General features: G+C 43.3%; 1 protein-coding gene across 1 annotated transcript in view; it reads right to left on the bottom strand.

Annotated features, from left to right (window-relative positions):
* Nucleotides 1-21805, bottom strand: part of LOC106609096 (synapsin-3) — a 124050-nt gene that overhangs the window by 77132 nt on the left and 25113 nt on the right. Inside the window, exons 4-6 of the mRNA XM_014207499.3 lie at nucleotides 15483-15574; nucleotides 1182-1338; nucleotides 494-583 (exon numbers count right to left, since the gene is read on the bottom strand). Coding sequence (XP_014062974.2) covers nucleotides 494-583; nucleotides 1182-1338; nucleotides 15483-15574 — 339 coding nt within the window. The remainder of the gene's footprint in view (nucleotides 1-493; nucleotides 584-1181; nucleotides 1339-15482; nucleotides 15575-21805) is intronic.

Genomic DNA, 21805 nt, shown 5'->3' with positions numbered 1-21805 from the left:
TGGAGCAACCTTAAGCCTACTTAACTGCCACTGTCTCTCTAAGATCTATGGGGTTTAGTGTTGTGATGCCCATAGTGTTGCACTGAGACGTAACAATTATTTTGTTACGACTACTATGAGGACAACATTCTTTAAGTGGTCTGTTTTTCGCTGCCTGAAGTACCATAAACTCAACTGACGGGGATTGGAAGCTACAACCAGAGAATATGAAGTTGGGCATGACGCAAACAGGAGTTGCACTCTGGCTGAGACATTTTACTAATCAGCTTGAAGGTTTACAGGTGACGCCAAAGGAAATATTTTGCCTCACCACCTTACTTTCTCACTGCTTCCCGCTTTTCCTACCCCGAATTAGACAAATGTCACAAGGGCTATATCAAGATTATCTGAAAACATACAGAGTTCATACATTCCCTGAGTGCTGTGTCTATATGAAGACGCTAATGCAGTAAAGAGGAACACACATTATAAACAGTGTCATGAAGGCGCTCACCATCTGTGTGTGGTTGGGGTAGAAGGTCTGTTCGTTCAGTGGGAACTTCTCTGGGCCCAGGGAGTGGTAGAGCTTAATCATGTGGGAAAACTGCAAGCAGAAACAAAACACAAGACACCAATCTATAGTAGTTACTGTATATAGAAGGCAGGATAGAAAGTGTCTTATACTACATCTGTAGTTATCTGGAATTTATAGCACCAAAGAAAACACAGTGGATGTTTGCACTGATTTCAGTACTTGATAAAAAAAAAAAAAAAAACGGACACCTTGAAAGCTGAATGCAGCCCTATCCATTAAAAAGGTTTTTAGGTAGAAACTTTGACCTCAAACATCCAGAAATTGTGAGAACTCTTATCTTTAAAAAGGTAAGTTCCGGAATGTTTTGTCTACTACCACCAACATGTTTTGTCTGGGTTCTAAAGACTAGCCATGGTACAAATGTAACTTGGCCCGGCTCCAGCGCACCTTGCCTGGCCACCTCTGTCCTGTTAAAACAGGGTGAATAATAACAGGTCTTACTGGAGGACCCTGGTCTTACGGTTTCAGAGACAGGTTTTATGGCTCCTTTTAATAGCCCAAATCAAATCAGTCTGTGGCTGCCGCTAAGGGCCTCGTCTTTATGGTTAAGATGGAGGGAGTGATGGAGAGAGGAAAGGAGGTAAGGAGGCAGGTTATGATCACGCACCACCCAGGGTTTGCTGCAGAAGTTGTAGATGGAGAGCAGGGAGTTGATGCTGGCGACTCCCCCGTACTGAAGGCCAATCACCAGGCTCCTGAAGTCTTCACCCGGAGTCATGCTGTAGGCATGCTGGCGAATCAGGACAAAGTCTGGCTTGAAGGATCTGGAGAAAGACAAAACAAAGTGGGACATGAGATAACGGAAACCAACAACATTCTTCATTCCTGATGTCAAGGTTAAGTAAAAGTAAGGGCACATTCTACCATCCTGACTTTCACATCATCTGCGTCGCTGATTAACAAAACATTGATACAAACAGGAAGAACGCATCAATGTCAGCTAACATCTGTCCCACGTGTGCCTCATGGACTGCTGATGACACTGCATTACACTGTAAAGACAGCCAACCTGTTGTCAGTAGGGCATTTTAAAGACCTGGATATTGATACGAATTTAGCTTTAGAATAATGTAATTTACTGTAAAGATTGGTGCATGCATACTGTACTTCATTACTGACTTTGTCACTCAAGTTCCAGACCTCAAGCAGTCGAACTATAACGACAGTAGCCATCGTAGAGCATTTCCAAAGTCCAACACAGCAGCTGTAACTGCTCAGAGCACAGACCGATAGCATCTGTCACCGCATTAACGGGTTAAGATTACATGCAGCTCACTATTTACAAGTTGGAAAAAAGCTCCATTATTCAAAGGCCGTAGGAGGGCGAACAAAGGAACGCTGGTCAGAGAAGCTAATCTTTTTGACCATCTATCCAATTAAACGCAGCCTAATCCCTCTCATTACAAACTGTTCTGGGAACAGGGCCAAGTAACCCATCAGGGACCCGGGAGGATTGTATCACATCTGGCTATGATTAAGATAAAGAGGGAGGAAATTCCACTCTTTAACTGAAGGCAGGTATGCTTTCTTTTTTTTTTCTCCCCAAAAAGGTTCATTCAGCTTAGATTCAGGTAGATGGGCTATCTTGGATGGATCTGTGCTGGCTGAGCTGAGGGATGTAAATGAAGTTCTCTGTCAGATGGCTGTCAACTGTTAGGAATGATCGATTATTGTAATTTACAGTTTGGTGAATGGTACCATTTTGATGCATCTGTCTAAAGTCATTGCTTCGGCTTGATAAGCTGCTGAAAGTTATTTCGCAATGGACTTCAGCTGTTCTCAATGAATCAATGTCTAGAAACCTCTGGCAAAGGTACTTGGTGTTGATTGAGTTGAGATTGCTATATTTACATTGTCATTTAGCAGACGCTCGTATCCAGAGCGACTCACAGGAATGAGTGCATACATTCTCGTACTGGTCCCCGGTGGGAATCAAAACCCACAACCCTGGTGTTGCGAGCGCCATGCTTTACCAACTGGGCTCGCTCTCTCTCTCTCACACACACACACACACACACACACACACACACACAGAGCCATGGAAGTGTTGCTTATGTAGGACAGATGACCTGAGGCACAACTCAGGACTCAGCGGATCAGTGAGAGCTGTCGTGGTCACGGCGACACGAAGACTACAGCTGCTCTCTTTAAAATGTTGTTGTGCTCACTGCTCAGCCAAGGTGGCGCTGGACCAAGGGCCGATCTATTTCTGCATCTGTTTATTGAGGGACAGACTGATACAAACCTTGCGCACACCACGTCATACCAAGTGCCCACATCACATGCACTGGTATCTGATGCAGCAGGTTTATCGTTTTAATATAACTTCCCTTTCACTTACAATATTGGGATGAGGTAGGTAGATTGGGTGGGCTATTTACAGCTGGAGTGATCGGTTAACTGCTCAGATAGCTGATGTTCAAAGTTAGTGAGGGAAATAAGTCTCCAGCGATTTTTGCAATTCATTCCAGTCACTGGCAGCAGAGAACTGTAAGGAAAGGCGACCAAAGTAAGTGCTGGCTTTGGGGATGACCAGTGAAATATACCTGCTGGAGCACGTGCTACGGGTAGGTGCTGCTATGGTGACCAGTGAGCTGAGATAAGGCGGCGCTTTACCTAGCATAGACTTATAGATGACCTGGAGCCAGTGGGTCTGACGTCGAATATGTAGCGAAGGCCAGCCGACTAGAGCATACAGGTCGCAGTGGTGGGTGGTATGAGGTCTTTGGTGACAAAACGGATGGCACTGTGATAGACGGCTAATAGCGGCTTATGTGAGCAGCCGAAGGCGTATGCACCCATCTGTACAACCTATTTACTGCTCATCATTAGCATAGAAGTGCAAGTTGTGATCATGTGATTGTTTTTAGCCAGGCTACAGCTAATAGCAGCATTACCCTATAAAGCTACAGCATTAACACGCTTATTCCAGCCATTAACTTTATCAGTCTCCTAAATCGGAGTCCTTCTGCCCGAATGATGCTCCCTGTGGGTTGTGAATCACATCAAAGCTGTGTATTAAATGTATTTTGTGCTTTACGATCCCAAATCACTCAGGCCCAGTGGTGATCACTTCACAGCCAATATGCTAATGCACCCTTTAAATTGTTCATCAGTGTTGCAATAATGGGATGTTTAATGGGGACGGAGATGATGATGCCGAGATGAGGTAGGGATGTGCTGTATTTATGTGGAATTGAAGGTTCTGCTTTGTATTAGCCAAATGGAATTGGGTTCCTTAGGGAAAGGGGGTGAGCAGAGTGGGAGCTATAAAGACAACAGATAGGTTTCCCTCCACACACTAGTCCAGGCCACAGTCACTTCTACTGGGCGTCTTGCTGGTGCATGTTCGGAGTGCGTTAGAGTTCAGTTGGCTTTGATGGTAACCATGGCAACTGCTTTAAATTGCAGCAAACTGTGGGACAGGATTTATTGGAACATTTGCATTAATGAACTTGGCTTTACCCCCTTCTGTAATTGGGCTTTCAGTGTAGATGCCGTTTCATGTATTGGTGCTGTGTTGAATCAGGGAGCAGATTGTCCCCATGTGTGCAGTCAGTGCTACTGGGGCAGGGAGGTAGGATATTATCATCGTGATAAACAATCACATTGTGGCCATGGCTGTTTTCATCAGACCTTGAAGCATGTCAGGGGAGGGGGGCAACCAGTCAAACATGACAATCGCCTGCCATTCTATTCGCTAAGTAAATGTATCTTCCACATCTTTGACCTTTTCATCGACTCCTCTGGGAGATCTATTCTGAATTGCAATTCATGTACATTTATCCTTGTAATGCCCTCTTGCCAGCCTCAAAAGGTCCACTGGTAGAGTAATCTCCATCCAATCTGTCTGACTCAGGTTGATAAGGGTAATACGGCTCAACCTCACAAAGGTCACGCGTGTTGACTGCAGCGCATTGCTCAGAACAAGAGGACATTGTGTTATTGTGCACCCGTTAGGTCTACAGAGAACATACGTAAGGGACAGTTATCGCCGCACACCAAGCCCAGACCAGCTTTGAAGAATGGATGGAGAATGGGAAAGGGAGAGTGAAAGAGCAGGGGGTGTGAGAGAGGTACATACATAGTACACCATTTTCAGGTACCACTTTTGGTTTGTGAGTGCTACTTTTAGAACTACTGGCTAAAAAGTAATGCAGCATCACTCACACTAACTCTCTGAGCCGTTGTGCCCGCCCTGCCACTTCATTGGATAACGCTAGGCAGGTCTCTTGATAGCGGTCATTCAAATGCGAGGGCCTGAAGCTCATTGGCTAGAACTCGTGGGGGGGAAATGTAGGGAAAATGGTGCGGCACAGCTTCAAGAAGAACACGGTCGCTTTCAAACTAGGGATTTCAAATCAAACTTTTTGTAACATGCGCAGAATACAACGTGTAGACCTTACCGTGAAACGCTTACTTACAAGCCTTTAACCAACAATGGAATTCAAGAAAGAGAGTTATGAAAACATTTACCAAATAAACTAGAGTAAAAAATTATAAAAAGTAACAATAAAATCGCTATATACAGGGAGTACCAGTACCGAGTCAATGTGCAGTGGCACAGGTTAGTCAAGGTAATTTGTACATGTAGGTAGGAGTAAAGTGACTATGCATAGACAATAACTGCAAATAACAGTAGTCTGAGTGGCCATTTGATTAATTGTTCAGCAGTCTTATGGCTTAGGGGCAGAAGCTGTTAAGGAGCCTTTTGGTCCTAGACCTGGCGCTCCGGTATCGCTTGCCATGCGGTAGCAGAGAGAACAATCTATGACTTGGGTGACTGGAGGCTTTGACAATTTTTGGGGCTTTCCTCTGACACAGCCAGTATATAGGTCCTGGATTTCGTGGCTAATTGAGGTAAGGAATTAATTCTGCTCATAGACTATGCATGTATGAACTACACATTGACACATCTGTTCCCTGGGCGCTGAAGACGTGGATGTTGATAAAGGCAGCTCTCCGCGCCGCTCTGATTCAGAGAGGTTGGGTTAAATGTGGAAGACACATTTCAGTTTAATGCATTCAGTTGTACAACTGGCTACGTTTCCATTCCAAAGCGGTAGGTTTAAAAAAAATACTTTGTCACCAAAGTACCGGAACATGTCTTTAATAACTACAAAGAAAAAGAGGGAAGTGAGAGAGAGAGAATGAACACAGTAAAAGATGCATTTGGGAGAGGAACATGTTATGGACCATTTGGACTAGTCGGAGCAGCTAGGGGAGCGGTTGTACTGTAGCTAGCAGTCACGGTCACAGGCAGACCTGGCTGCAGCTCAGGACCATGATGGGCGGTGGCGCAGTCATGTGGTAGAGCCTGCCAGTAAAGACCACTGCTCTGGCCATGGTCCAGTGAGGAACGCATGCAGCGCTCCTCAGGAGCACAGAGGGTCAGAGAAATGGTGAATACTCCTACCCTGGCTAGAAAACACAAGACATACACTGAGTGTACAAAACATTAGGGAAATTTGTGTTATGAGTTAGAGTGGTTTAGAGGGACAATTTGAATTCAAGAAAACATTACCGAATTGGCATCAGGCCTAATTCTGAGCTGTATAGTATTTGTATTAAAGCCTGGTGGTGGTGCTTTTGGGGGAAAGCATCCTCAGGCTTGTTAAGCACATGCCTGACTTCAGCGTGTGTCTGTGAGCTGGATTCATTTGCTATGTTATAAGACTAACCCGTCTGAGGTATTAGAAGTTCTGATTGAAGTACAGTAGCAAGGGTCTTGAGTGGGGGGAGAAAAAAAGTGATTCAATTGTGTTTGTGACCGCATGACATGCCGGTCTCAATTATGGGGTCGATTTGATGTACATTTAAGGTACACGCTACTTCATATGTGTGAATCTGTGTATGTGTACAGAGTGAGTGTGTGTTTAGGTGACATAAAACCTCTGTGGTTGGTTTTGGTTCAGTAATCTAAGGAGAGCCAGGCCCTGTCACACTACATGTGCCTCAGGACTCAGAGGTTCAACCCTCCCTGGCTGGGTAGGGCTGGTTATGGTAGTTTATGGGATAGAGAATTAGAAAAAGAATAACATACAAATATCTGCTAATGCAATATCCCTGCGCCATCTGTGAGACTGACTGCAGGTCTGGGGGGGGGTGAGGACAGAGAGGAATGCAGAGGGAGGGGGGGGCCCTGCAGTCAACCATGACAGGGTTAGGGACTCCCTTCCACTGCCGGTCTGCTACAAAATAGTATGGCTCTGGATAAGCATGGTGCATTGGCATTCAGTTTAGGTCTTGGCGCTACACCATGCATGAACATGCATGTAAAAGCAGGTGAGCATTATATGTACACTATGTAAATCAATACCAAATCTACAGAGACAATTTGTTCTTGTCTCGAAGTGTTCAAGGACAGTGAAATCCACAAGTCTCCAGCTATGGAGGAACTTACTGTGTTCAATTGAAGAGTTTAAATTCCAAAACGCTATATATCCATTTTCACAAACATTTGTAAATGAGCTTTAATTGTTTATAGAAATTATGAAAGAGAACGGTGTGTTTCACCATCTAATCATGGCATAGGGTTGTTCATTGACAGACATGCATTTGTTTAAAATCACTTGGTTTCAACGTTTTTTTGCTTAATGGTATACATTCGCCTTACGATCAGAGAAATTAAGTAGTAGTGCTAGGTTTTACACAGTCAAATGTAACAAATAATTATAACATTTATAAAATAATGTACAAATTATATTCTAATTCAATACAGTAATATGAGATCTGTATGTAAAACACTTACACTTGACATTTTAGTAATTTAGCAGATGCTACAGTAAGTGCATTCATTGTGAGATAACATTCAAATATTTCATTCCAGCTCAACAATGGATATAGCTTTTCGTAAGAAAGTTTATACAAATAAAATCAGACAAATCTAAAATATATTTAAAGTTATATTTTACACACACGAAAGTAACCATAAGCAATAATGAGGGAAAAAACAAAATTGTGAAACAATTGTGGATATAGCGTTTTCAAAAAAAAAAAAGCCATTCAGCCCCATTTTATGAGCATTACTTCTGTCTGAACATTGTTAACAATTCCTGTCCTGCTACTTGTTATTGTTTCAAAATATATGTAATTGGTCATCTTCTAACACGAATGGATATCAAGGTAACTAAGGGTGAATGACCGACAGCACAACGGTCAACCTGATCTAGTCCCGTGGTAGCTCTAACAAAACCACACTCTTATACACTAGTAATCGCTTTGCCAAAACATGCCAAAGTTGTCCTTGGCATGGATGAAAAGTACTTTGCCCTCTAAACACAGCTGGGTACTTACGCAACCCTGAGGGACCCCAAGCCAGATAAGACAGGCATAGTGAGGTCTCTGGGAGCTGTCAAACAGTATGAGCGATCCTGCCCTCTATAACTGTCCTTCACTTGGCCTAATCCAGCACCTATAGTGTGAGTGGGGGTGTTCTCATTGTATGCACATAACCGGTAAACAAGCAGCCATATTGAAAAATCGCCCAGTCCAGGCAGACAAGCATTTACTCATTCACATCACAGTGTATCGCTGCCAGCATGGCTGGGCAGGATGCTGTTTACCATTACCCTAATCACCTACCTGATTGGATTTCAGTTCATTCATCACAGGAGGAGCAGGACTGTGGAGAAGAAACCTTTGGCTGAGCTGATCGGAGTCCTTTTGCTGTGGCTAATCATGCTCCATTGCTATAATCGTGAAACATTTTGCCAGACCAGTGTTTCTGCTTCAAGTTAAAGTGCAGCAGCTGGGCTGGAGGGTTTTGGCAGAAATAGCAAAAGAAAACCCAAAAAACGGTGACGGCACGTTTTGGACGCGACTCTTGCACGAACGAGAACGCACCATATATGCTCAAAAACCTGCCTGCCTCTACTCCATGGCAGAAAATAACAAGGGCAGAACCACTCTAATTCTTCTAATAGCCAGTAACAGCAGGTCCTACTAATGTCATCATAGGAGGACGAAGTCATGTACAAAAAGTTTGTATCTTCACGTTATACTTCTTTAAAATCAAAACGTAAAAGTTGTTTGTGCTCCCATATAAGTGCATGTGCAGTTACATATGCGTCGGCCGCATCAAAACCGGCAGGGTAATTAATAGTGCACTTGTCACAATTTAGTTGAAATATGACAAACAAGCGAAAAACATGCAGTCCTAAGAAGTTCCACTTGGATAAACAAGTCTGAAACCACAGAACTGTGAGAAAGTGTGCTGCCTTGATAGGCCAGTAGAGGTGAGGTGGGGAAGTGTTTAGGGAGCGCACCCGTAGCCGGATGTCAAAGGTCAGAATGCTGAACGGCCCTTCTTTATGCAGCCCTGCACGGACAGAACAGAAGGATCCCTATAAACTGACCAGGACACTCACGCACGGACACAGAGAGCCGTTTGAGCCGTGCGAACCAACTACTCACATGTACAGTACACGTCACACACAATTTATGTTATAAAACATAATGCCTTTAATCTGAGGTCCTTAGGAAACATGCCGTTTATCCGATATGGTTATCTTTAGGAATGTGTCTCAAAGCATATAGGATTTGTAAGATTTGTTTTCATTTAGTCTTCAGGCTAAGAATAAAATGGAACATTTTCATAAGTAGTCATTATTAGCCTAGCTTAGGCACCAATACAGAATCGCTTATAGACTGTACTAAATCCTGAGTAGGCAGTGATAAGCTATACTACTGTATGGCATAGGGGAACGTGTGTCAAGCAAAGGACAACAGCCATATCTTAATGAAGTTCTCTACATTTTCCCACCATTGACTCACCACCCACATGAAAAGAAATACTATGGAATAAAAACTGTAGTATTCACTGTAGTGTTTTTGCAGACTCAACTGCAGAATTTACAGTTAACTTTAGTATACAGTGCATTCAGAAAGTATTCAGACCTTGACTTTTCACATTTTGTTACTTATTCAAAAAAAATAGATCTACACACAAGACCCCATAATGACAAAGCAAAAACAGGTTTTTAGAAATTTTTGCAAATGTATAGAAAAAAACTGAAATGTACATTTACATAAGTAAAATCAGACCTTTTACTCAGTACTTTTTTGAAGCAACTGTGGCAGCGATTACAGCCTTGTGTCTTCTTGGGTTTGATGCTACGATCTTAGAACACCTGTATTTGGGGAGTTTCTTCCATTCTTCTCTGCAGATCCTCTCAGTACTGGAACCTATTTCAGTCTAAGTCAAACATTGACAAGTAAATCTGGCAGTCCTATTTTATGACATTTCCATTGGATCAGAGCATGACATTTTACCCTTTCACACTGAGTTGTTATTGAAAGGGAGAGAGCTGGAAAGATTTTTCAAATACATTGAGGAACTACTGTCATTCTCAATGGATGTAAATCACTTTGTTTGCTTGCTGTTTGAGGTGAAGAAAACACTACTCTGAGAAGCTCCAAAGCTCATTAGCCAAATCAGAAACACTAATCAGATCCCGACATAAGTACATTACATTTGCCTACGTTTGTGAACAGGCCAAGTAGCCTATAGGCGTACTTCTATGAGAAGGGGAAGACTTACCATAACCAAAGTAACAAAAATTGTAGATTAGAAATGATAGGAATTAAAGGTAAATGTATTACTGGTGATATATGTAATGGGGAATTGATACACCAAAAATAAAAACAAACAAGTCACGAAATGAAGTTATGAAACAATAAAATGTGCACAAATTGGCGGGAGAGAGATGTGCATCTGGGCGCATGGTCAATCCAATGTCCGCATTGGCCATGCAGTATTTACGGTGATATCAGGTCATTCATTCTTCTCGGAGCAGTGCAGAGCTGTTGTCAAGTAAGTGAGTTTGTGTTAATACAGGATGTACCGCCCCAACCTACCATCAACCAATCATGGCAATATGGAGCTATACAGAGCCCTTCGCATTGTTACAACATTTGGGAGGCGCATGGCGATACGGTACGGAGATCGATTTGGCCTCTGGAGGCTCCGCAATTGCGTCACACCCTCCATATGGAGCCGCCGATCACATTTTCGAATCAAGCACACATTGGCATTTAGTTTAGCCCTCCGCAATTGATTAGTTCACTGATATGGGCACAAGTATAGAGTACAGGTCAAAAGTTTGGACACACTCATTCAAGGGTTTTTCTTAATTTGTACTATTTTCTACATTGTAGAATAATAGTGAAGACATCAATACTATGAAATAACACATAAGAATCATGTAATCACCAAAAAAAAGTTACAAATCAAAATACACTTTATAATTTGATAATCTTCAAAGTAGCCACCCTTTGCCTTGACAGCTTTGCACACTCTTGGCAATGTCTCAACCAGCTTCACCTGGAATGCTTTTCCAACAGACTTGAAACAGTTCTCACATATGTTGAGCACTTGTTGGCTGCTTTTCCTTCACTCTGCGGTCCAACTCATCCCAAACCATCTCAATTGGGTTGAGGTCAGGTGATTGTGGAGGTCAGGTCATCTGATGCAGCACTCCATCACTCTCCTTGGTCAAATAGCCCTTATACAGCCTGGAGGTGTTGGGTCATTGTCCCGCTGAAAAACAAATGATAGTCCCACTAAGCGCAACCCAGATGGGATGGCATATCGCTGCAGAAAGCTGTGGTAGCCATGCTGGTTAAGTATGCCTTGAATTCTAAATAAATCACTGACAGTGTCACCAGCAAAGCACCCCCACAACTAATCCATGTTTCATGGTGGGAACCACACATGCGGAGATCATCAGTTCACCTACTCTGCGTCTCACAAAGACACGGCGGTTTGAATCGAAAAATCTCAATTTGGACTCATCGGACCAAAGGACAGATTTCCACCGGTCTGATGTCCATCGCTGGTGTTTCTTGGGTTTGAAATGATACGGTCGGAAACTTTCTGGTGCATTTCCGGAATTTTTCCGGCAATATTCCATGGGAAGTTACGCTCTGGAATTTGGGGAATTTTGCTTAAATTCATCAAAAAAAAATTAGCTTATAACAGTGAACCTTTGTGGGTTACACATAAGGCAATTCTAGGTCTTGTGTCATATTTTGGTTAAACTATCTCCAATTCAATGGAATTGTAACCCTCTGCATGCACAGTGCATTCTTCCATCACATGTACAGCCGATTCGCAAGATCTTTCACACTAATGATATGCCATTGAGCCCACACTACTACACTGTGAGCCAAGGATGACATGCTTTCTGGTAAGTTTTGATTACAACACTGGGTGGGGTGAATATATTTTATATACTTTTATGTTAACTAGTGAATAGTAGTCTACAGCAAAGTGTGTTTAAATCATTTCTAACTTATTAACAATTTCTGCTAGTTAGATTTTGCTACCATGTGGGTATCAGCTTGCTAACTGAGTGTTAATTCACCTCTTTCCATACACGTTTCATTTTAAAACATTTATCTTACAAAGGAGTTGTTAAATTGAAGTGCTTAACTATTTATCTGTACATTTTTTTTTTTTACTCATTTCTTTTCTAATCTTTACAGGAAAATGCCACGGGCACCATCTGATGTATGGAGACATTTCACTGCAGCTAATGTAGAAGGAAAAGCTGTGTACATCTGCAAATACTGTGCCAAATCATATGTGAAGAATGCAACAAAGATGCAGAATAATCTGGCCATGTGCATAAAGTTCCCTCAGCGCTTACAACAAGCGACCTCTGACAAAAGTCCCTCTACTTCTATTCGAGGTCAAAACTATGAATCAGACACCTTATCGATAGCAACAGCTCATGGTCCTCCTGGAATCAGAAGGTTTTTTTAACTCAATGGAGGAACATAGTCACAGAAATGCTGATGAGTGTCTTGCTCGAGCTGTGTACGCAACTTGTTCACCTCTGATGCTCACAGGCAATGTGTATTGGAAGAGATTTCTGAATGTTCTTCACCCAGCATACACCCCTCCAACCAGACATGCTTTATCTACTCATTTGATGGATTCGGAGTTCAGAGTTCAAGTGAAGGTCAAGCAAATAGAGAAAGCAGACTATTCCAAGCATCACTGATGGGTGGTCGAATGTTCGTGGGCAAGAAATAATGAACTACATCATCTCCACCCCTCAACCAGCATTCGACAAGAGCACAGACAAGGAACAGACACACCGCTCTCTACATTGCAGATGAGCTGAAGGCAGTCATCAATGACCTTGGACCACAGAAGGTATTTGCACTGGTGACAGACAATGCTGCGAACATGAAGGCTGCTTGGTCTACCCTCACATCACACCAATTGGCAGTGCTGCTCATGCATTCAATCTGCTCCTCAAGGACATCATGGCACTGAAAACAATGGATACACTCTACAAGAGAGCCAAGGAAATGGTTAGGTATGTGAAGCATCAAGTTATAGCAGCAATCTACCTCACCAAACAAAGTGAGAAGAATAAGAGCACCACATTGAAGCTGCCCAGCAACACCCATTGGGGTGGTGTTGTCATTATGTTTGACAGTCTCCTGGAGGGGAAGGAGTCTCTCCAAGAAATGGCCATATCACAGTCTGCCGATATAGACAGCCCCATCAAGAGGATCCTCCTGGATTATGTATTTTGGGAGAGAGTGGTAAGCAGCCTGAAACCTATAGCAGTAGCCATTGCACGGATTGAGGGAGACAATGCCATCCTGTCTGATGTTCAGACTCTGCTTGCAGATGTAAGAGAAGAAATCCGTACTGCCCTGCCCACTTCACTGTTGCTCCAAGCAGAGGAAACTGCAGTTCTGAAATGCATCAGAAAGCGTGAAGACTTCTGCCTGAAGCCCATACACGCCACAGCGTACATGTTGGACCCCAAGTATGCTGGCAAGAGCATCCTGTCTGGTGCAGAGATCAACAAGGCCTATGGTGTCATCACTACGGTGTCTCATCACCTTGGCCTGGATGAGGGCAAGGTTCTTGGCAGTCTGGCGAAGTATACTTCCAAGCAAGGGCTTTGGATGGAGATGCAATATGGCAGTCGTGCCAACATATCTCATCAGCCACCTGGTGGAAGGAACATTGTGGATCTGAGGCTTTTTCCCCTGTTGCCTCCATCATCCTCCAAATCCCACCAACAAGAACAAATTCATATTTACAATGACGGCCTATGATGTGAGATGTGTCTGTTACTTGAACTCTGAAGCATTTATTTGGGCTTCAATTTCTGAGACTGATAACTCTAGTGAACTTATCCTCTGCAGCAGAGGTAACTCTGGGTCTTCCTTTCCTGTGGTGGTCCTCATGGGAGCCAGTTTCATCATAGCGCTTGATGGTTTTTGCGACTGAAGAAACTTTCAACGTTCTTGAACTGTTCCGGATTGACTGACCTTCATGTCTGAAAGTAATGGACTGTCGTTTCTCTTTGCTTATTTGAGCTGTTCTTGGCATAATATGGACTTAGCCCCATTTGGTAAAAGACCATATTTTGTATACCACCCCTACCTTGTCACAACACAACTGATTGGGTCAAACACATTAAAAAGGAAAGCAATTCCACAAATTAACTTTTAACAAGGCTCACCTGTTAACTGAAATGCATTCCAGGTGACTACCTCATGAAGCTGGTTAAGAGAATGCCAAGAGTGTGCAAAGTTGCCATCAAGGCAAAGGGTGGCTACTTTGAAGAATCACACAAACAAATCAAAATATATTTTATAACACGTTTTTGGTTACTTCATGATTCCATGAGTTATTTATGCATGTAGAAAACAGTAAAAATAAAGAAAAACCTTTGAATGTAGGTGTGTCCAAACTTTTGACTGACACACACGCGCTCACAGCTCTACTAAAATAAATCAACCAGTCGACTAATTGGGGTTTGCCATAGTGTGAAGTATAGAATTCTACAGAATTCTATAGTAATTACTGTAGTATTTTTTTATGTGGGCATTGACTCTATTGCAGTTAATCCATGGGAATTGACTACATAATGCAGGCACGCAATACAATAACCTCAGTGATGGACAGCCAGGCAGGCATCCACCTCCCAGACAACAAGCTACACAACACTACAACCCGTCTATTCTAGCCACTGTGTATCCTTGACTTAACTTCAAAACTACACAAGGCCAGAACGTTTCCTTAACATTTCCTGTACGACTGCCAGATCCAACCCTGTAGGTTGTTTTTTCAGATTATGTGTATACAAGAAAAACAACATTCATTATAGCGATAAAGTATTGTGGTGATGCCAGCATAGAGCCGAGTAGTACATTACTAGCCTGGTCCCAGATCAATGTTATGAAGGAGGCAAGACAGCACAAACAGATCTGGAACCAGGCTAGTGCATTCCCCAGAAGGCTGCGAAACAAGCCGTGGTCTGACGCTCCACAGCAGCATGCACCTCATTAGCTGATCTAATTTACTAAATCAGGACCTTAAACCCTGCTACATGAAGGAAGAGATAGGCAGGTGGTGACGTCAACTCCCAAACTACCATAAACACAGCTCCACTGCAGCCCACGGAGGAAGAAGTTGGTATGTAAAGAAGTAGTGTGAAGACTTTTCCATTTTGGAATCTTGCTACAGTATGGAACACAGAGCAAAATTGAGGAGGGAATTCTGGAACTCTAAGAAGTAGTGTTTTGAGCTGGGAGGAAGGATACAGAGGTAAAAAGGTTGGGTGCTTTCGATGCTGAACTTCTTTTCAGAGGTATTCACAGACATTTTTTGCATGACAGTAATAGCCAGTCCTTGTCATATAATTTCCCACCGGCTCCATCATCTATTGTGACATCCCTTTTTTGTGACTGAAAGCAAATGCACACACACACACTACTACAATGTAGCTGATGGCTGTTGAAGGGAATAACTGGAGCCATTGTCCGGACCCACTGAGGCAGACTGAAGATGTGTGGGCAAATGCGTCGGGACAGAACTATTGACTGACATACAGGGGTCGCTCTCTTTACCTCCATCTATTTGTTACCTTACCTGACCACTTTGGTTCCTCCTCTTATGGCCTGCATATCAATCATACACCCAGTGTTCATGTACGAAGCCAGGTTGATCTCTGAGAACTCGGCCTGTGAAACAAGGAGAAAAAACACCACGCTGAGTTATACACATTGACTGGGCGATAGAAGTATCAAATTACTGTAAAAACACAATTTACATGAGTATATAGGCCTGAAACGTAAAAAAAAAGTCCTTTAACTTTCAACATTAACATAAAAAGCCTTTCAGGCTTTCTGTAAAAAAAATAGACATCTTTGAACTATATGAGTGTAAAACATTCCACACACACACACTTGGATGTGAGTGGGAAACATCAAAGTACTTTGCAACAGATAATACCCATCACTCATAACCTATGACGTCATGTGTAAGTGGGTGGTGTGGTAGGCTCTACCACTTAAGCTCCAGTCACCCCTTCTCTAGGGGCATGAGGGACCATAGAAATAGAGTTACTATAACGAGAAACCCCAAGTCAATGAGGTCACAATGGGTGGTAATACTATTTCTCTACTATATTACGGCAGACCAGCTAGATCTAATGTCTATTATATTATGGCAGACCAGCTAGATCTAATGTCTATTATATTATGGCAGACCAGCTAGATCTAATGTCTATTATATTATGGCAGACCAGCTAGATCTAATGTATATTATATTATGGCAGACCAGCTAGATCTAATGTCTATTATATTATGGCAGACCAGCTAGATCTAATGTCTATTATATTATGGCAGACCAGCTAGATATATTATTTCTCTGTGAGGGGTGGGAGAGAGCGCTTTGCGAGAGAGAACGAAAGACTAATCAAGTTATCCAGAGTCTGTCTGTGGCCTCCCAGAGAGGACAGGACAGCAGAGGCCTTGTGACAGGGAGGGAGGCTTGAGCCCAGGCAGCTACTTAATGACTTGATCAAACTCCCAGGCAGAGCAGAGATCCTCTCTGGAGGGGAAGGGACATTGCAGCTTGGCCTGTCTGGAAGAGAGCTCTGGGAACAGAGGGACTAAAATGGGGCATTAGGGGCCAAGTGCCTCCATTGTCTCATGTAATTACAGGTTAAAAATAGATTTGCTCCAGAGATTTAGCTCCAATGAATCTGGTTTTAGTCCCTCACTTGCTGACCGTGTTCTCAGGACAGTACCTTGCAAGGGGACACGTGTTAAACGCATCTTGTACCCAAACGTAATAAATTCATAGTAGATTCCAAATCTACATACATCCACTTCAGCCCAGACACAGGTCACATACATTATTAGCCATTGATAAATACTGCACAGTACATTCAGGAACATGCACAATGGGTGTGGCCCTTTAAGGAAACGTGGTATTGAGACAGCCACTTTCCCCATCCATGGAGAACCCAAGAGCATAATATCCAAACACATGACATTCTCTATGTATGGCATGTCTGCTAAAGTCAGGGCTGATAAAAATACACCATATTTATGATTGAGAACCACAGAGACTGGCCAATGAATGATGCTGTCCTAAGCCAGGAATCAGGAAGGAATTAAACTACATTTAAAAACACATGACATTTTTTTTCAAATCATAATAAAATAATCACTGCAGTCATTTACATTTTAGTCATTTAGCAAACGCTCTTATCCAGAGCGACTTACAGTAGTGAATGCATACATTTCATGCATTTTGGATTTTTTTTTTTTTTTTTTTACTGGCCCCCCGTGGGAATCGAACCCACAACCCTGGCGTTGCACACACCTTGCTAGCGTTGCAAACACCATGCTCTACCAACTGAGCCACAGTGAAGACGGAGGGGACAGTCATTTCAGTTTGGGATTGTTTTTGATCATATGCTGGGTTCATGTCTTTGTTTTTGGCCTTGGTGACCTTGTTTGGGTGTTGGTACCATAACAGATGGTACCAGCACCCTAGACCCACTCCAATTCGCATACCTTACCCAACAGATCCACAGATGATGCAATCACACTCCACACCACCCTTTCTCACAAAAGGAACACCTACGTGACAATGCTATTCATTGACTACAGCACAGCGTTCAACACCATAGTGCCCTCAAAGCTCGTCACTAAGCTAAGGATCCTGGGACAAAACACCTCCCTCTGCAACTGGATCCTGGACTTCCTGACGAGCCGCCCCCAGGTGGTAAGAGTAGGCAACAATACGTCTGCCACACTGATCCTTAACACTGTGGCCCCTCGGGGGGGGGGGGGGGGGTGTACTTAGTCCCCTCCTGTATTCCCTGTTCACCCACGACTGCGTGGACAAACACGACTCCAACACCATCATTAAGTTTGCTGACGACACAACAGTGGTAGGCCTGAACACCGACAACGATGAGACAGCCTATAGGGAGGTGGTCAGAGAACTGGCAGTGTGGTGCCAGGACAACAACCTCTCCTTTAATGTGAGCAAGACAAAAAGGAGCTGATCGTGGACTACAGTAAAAGGCAGGCCGAACAGGCCCCCATTAACATTGACGGGGCTGTAGTGGAGCGGTTCGAGAGTGTCAAGTTCCTTGGTGTCCACATCACCAACAAACTATCATGGTCCAAACATACCAAGACAGTCGTGAAGAGGGCACAACCCCCCCCCCCCCAACATTCCTGCCCTACTTTACTGTGAACACGCTTCCAACATGTTAGCGCTGTGGAGATGGAGACCAGTCACTGAGGAGGGCAGTCTACTCAGGATGGAAGGGGAGGTGAGGGTTAGGGGGTCAAAGGTCAAGAAGGATTGGTTTCAGTCCGTATACTGCAGTGTGGAATGTTACAGGCCAATGTTACAAAGTAGAGCTCGTATCAAGCCTTCCAAGTACTAGCTAGGTGCTCCCATTAGAGGAACCAAAAGCCCCCAGAGAGATCAGCAAGATGTTGACCTCAGACTTCTAGTGGTTACATTTGTCAGATTTAACATCACTTTTAAGTATGTAGTGACACTAATGCAGGCATTTTAATGGGTTCTCAATGTGTAGTCCTGCCCCTTTTCCACTGTGACAAATTCAAATTTGGCAGATCTGGTTGACTCCAAAACACAACATTACAGAGAGCGTGGTGGTGTCATCATTTGTCATAAGAGGAATGTACATGGGCTCGTAGTGGGCCAAATTCAATAATTCACTATTCGTAAAGGCCACATGGTTAAACAATGAGACACCAATCTGAATAAACAAGGTACACTAAGTGTACAAAACATTATGAACTTTCCATGATATAGACTGACCTGGTGATTCCAGGTGAAAGCTATGATCCCTTATTGACGTCACTTGTTAAATCCCCTTCAATCAGTGTAGATGAAGGAAGGAATTTAAAGAAGGACTTTAAAGCCTTGAGACAATAGAGACATGGATTTTGCAAGACAAAAATACTTAAGTGCCTTTGCATGGGTTATGGTGGTGGTCCACCACCCAAACGACATCCAGCCAACATGACATCTGTGGGAAGCATTGGGCCAGCATCCCTGTGGAACGCTTTCGACAACTCGTAGAGTCCATGCCCTGACGAACTGAGTCTGTTCTGAGGACAAAAGCGGTGGTGTAAGTTAATTTTAGAAAGGTGTTCTTAATGTTTTGTACACTACATGTATATTCAGATTGTGGTAGAGTCAAACAAGATGGGACTGACATTGTTTAGCTGCTCTAGTGTTAATACCAACGTTGTCAAAGTAAAGCCACAGAACGTCGTTCGAACATGTGCTGTGCAAATAGAAAAACAAAAGCCATCTGCGTAGGCATTGTATTTGGCCGATGAACGCGGATGACAAAAACTCCACCAGAACATGGATGACTTAAAGTTCCCATTCAGGCATTGTGAGTTCAGCCTCTGAAGTATTGATGGAGAAACATGAGCTTGTCCTCTAACCTGAAAAGCACTCTGCCACATGTCAGTGAGGTTTCAATCTTGATAAAGGTCGCAACCTGAAGAGACCATAACTTTCCTTAACTTCCAGTGTTTGTTGTTTGTGAAGCACCAGCATTGTCCTTCAGCTATCTGGAGAGTGGATACTTTGTAGGAAAGGATGCAGGCAAAAGGCCTCCATTTATTTGAATAGAAAAGTGTCTTCTGTACAGTTTGTTGCAACCAATATACTCCAGAATCCTAATCAAAATGCTCAATTTCAAAATACAACAAATATGCCTTCCTTTCAACTCTGTGGCCAGCACAAACAAAAAGTATGGGCGTGTATGTCTTTCAGAACAATGTGCCAACTTAAGAAAACAGTATTTTGTTCTGTGAACCCCCCTCTTTTTATTTATTGTGTTGCGCTCACAGAGGAGAAGAGAGCTGGGGCGAGTAAAATGCCCTAATCTCATTTACGGGACAGCAAGTTGCCACTCTCAATGTGCCTCAAAAACACAACACACTGGAACTTGGCTCCCTTCCCCTCCTTAGCTCCTCTCCACTGATACCCGCCTCTCAACGAAACATCTGTGTGCTCGGCACAATGCTTTGCCGTCACCAAGAAAGACTGTTAAAGATGCGACACACAAATGCAGAGAAACAAAACATCTACAAACACACGCCAAACATTCCAGTACACAGATCTGCAATCTGGCAAATTGCAATCCCTCAACAGGGGCCTACGTTGACATTTGCTGTGACCAGATCAAACCAGAAGAGTGGGCTAGTTTCTGGCAACAACCAAAAACACTCCAACTCCTGCTATTGGCTGGCTGGCTCGGTGAGGCCCTATGTCATGGGACAGTTATGGATGAGCCATTTGTGTGACTGGGGCGAGTGCCCGGGACACTGGGCCCGTTTGACAGTGCCATGGTTACCATCAGGGTAATAGATTCAGTTGTGTGTTAGAGCAGCTCTCACCCTGGGAAAGGAAAACAGGACAGGATACATAGGAACTGCCTTCTCTCCTCTTTAACTGCCCCCAGTGCACAAATCTGCCTTCCTCTGACCGCCACTACGATCGTCATTGATGTCATTTAAAACGGTGGATCTCTGTGTTGCCAGAATCTCTAAAACGTGCCAGGAGGCTGCAGCACAGTCTGATTCTGGTATCCAACATACCAAGCACTCCGGCCAGAGAACCATCTTTCTAGGACTATTCTCCGAGTGCCTAAATTATACTCACACCAAATAAATGGCAACAGTTGTCTACCACAACCTTTTAATATTCGTGGAACAGGATCTGAAGTACTCCTGTCCTAAATGTAGTGTTTTTAAAACCCTACCCTGGCCTCAAGAAGAGTGTTCCATGATTTAACTGATTAAAGTCTCTCGGGGCTCTGTAGTGTTCCATCCTTGTAGCGGTCTTGGGCAAATCTTCACTTGAGAGTTATGCATGTGCACAAATTCCTCGACTAACCGGTGCCCCCCGCACATCGACTCTGTACCGGTACCCCCTGTATATAGCCTCGCTATTGTTATTTTACTGCTGCTATTTAATTATTTGTGACTTTTATTTATTTTGTAGGTAATTTTTCTTAACTTCATTGTTGGTTAAGGCTTGTGACGTAAGCAGTTTACTGTAAGATCTACACCTGTTGTATTTGGGGCATGTGACAAATAAAATTTGATTTGAATTAGAGTATGAGAGGGTTTGTGTATTTTAAAGTCGATTAGGCCCTCTGAACAGCTGGCGGAGGGTATAAATCAAAATGCTGAGAGCACTCTGCCCAACTGTACCACACACACAGGGCCCCAGGACAACACACAGCAAGACTCCAAATACCACCCCCCTCCTCCCTTCTGGCCCTCGCTAACATCACAGCGCTCATCTGAAATCTTTGGGAGTATTTTTAGAATTCTGCTAACGGGTGTCATTGAGGTTCAGGTGCACAAGATGCCTTTCGCTATGGTCAGGTGACAAACGTGTAAACGAAAACTTGTGGTCTGGAGTAAAAACCACATGCAAATATAAAGCATTATCCAACATTCATAGCGTGATAAGAGATTTTACTCGAACTCCGCTAGCTTCTGCTGGCAAAAAGCCTGTGATTGATATTGACATCTGCAACAGTTATAGAACAATTCGATCCTGTATGAGGTATCATGCTCTTAGCACACAGGGTACTGATAAACAATGACAAGAGCTCAACTCCTAGAACTGTGGCAAACCCTCTTTCACAGAAAGGATTCTCTGCTGACCTCTTCATGTCTGAGCTGCATTTAGCCTAAACTGCCTGCTCCTCCCCCCTACCACCCCCAATCATTAAAGGGCCCATTATACCTCCTGTAAAAGAAACAGTCAGCCTGACCAAATCCCTCTCAATATATATATTGAGAGGGATTTGGTCAGGCTGACTTATATATATACATACATACATACATACATACATACATACATACATACATACATACATACAT

The sequence above is a fragment of the Salmo salar genome, chromosome 07, assembly GCF_965601325.2.
Source record: "Salmo salar chromosome 07, fSalSal1, whole genome shotgun sequence".
Taxonomy (NCBI): Eukaryota; Metazoa; Chordata; class Actinopteri; order Salmoniformes; family Salmonidae; genus Salmo; species Salmo salar.
Note: the sequence above shows the minus strand (reverse complement) of the source record. Positions and strands in the feature narration are given on the sequence as shown.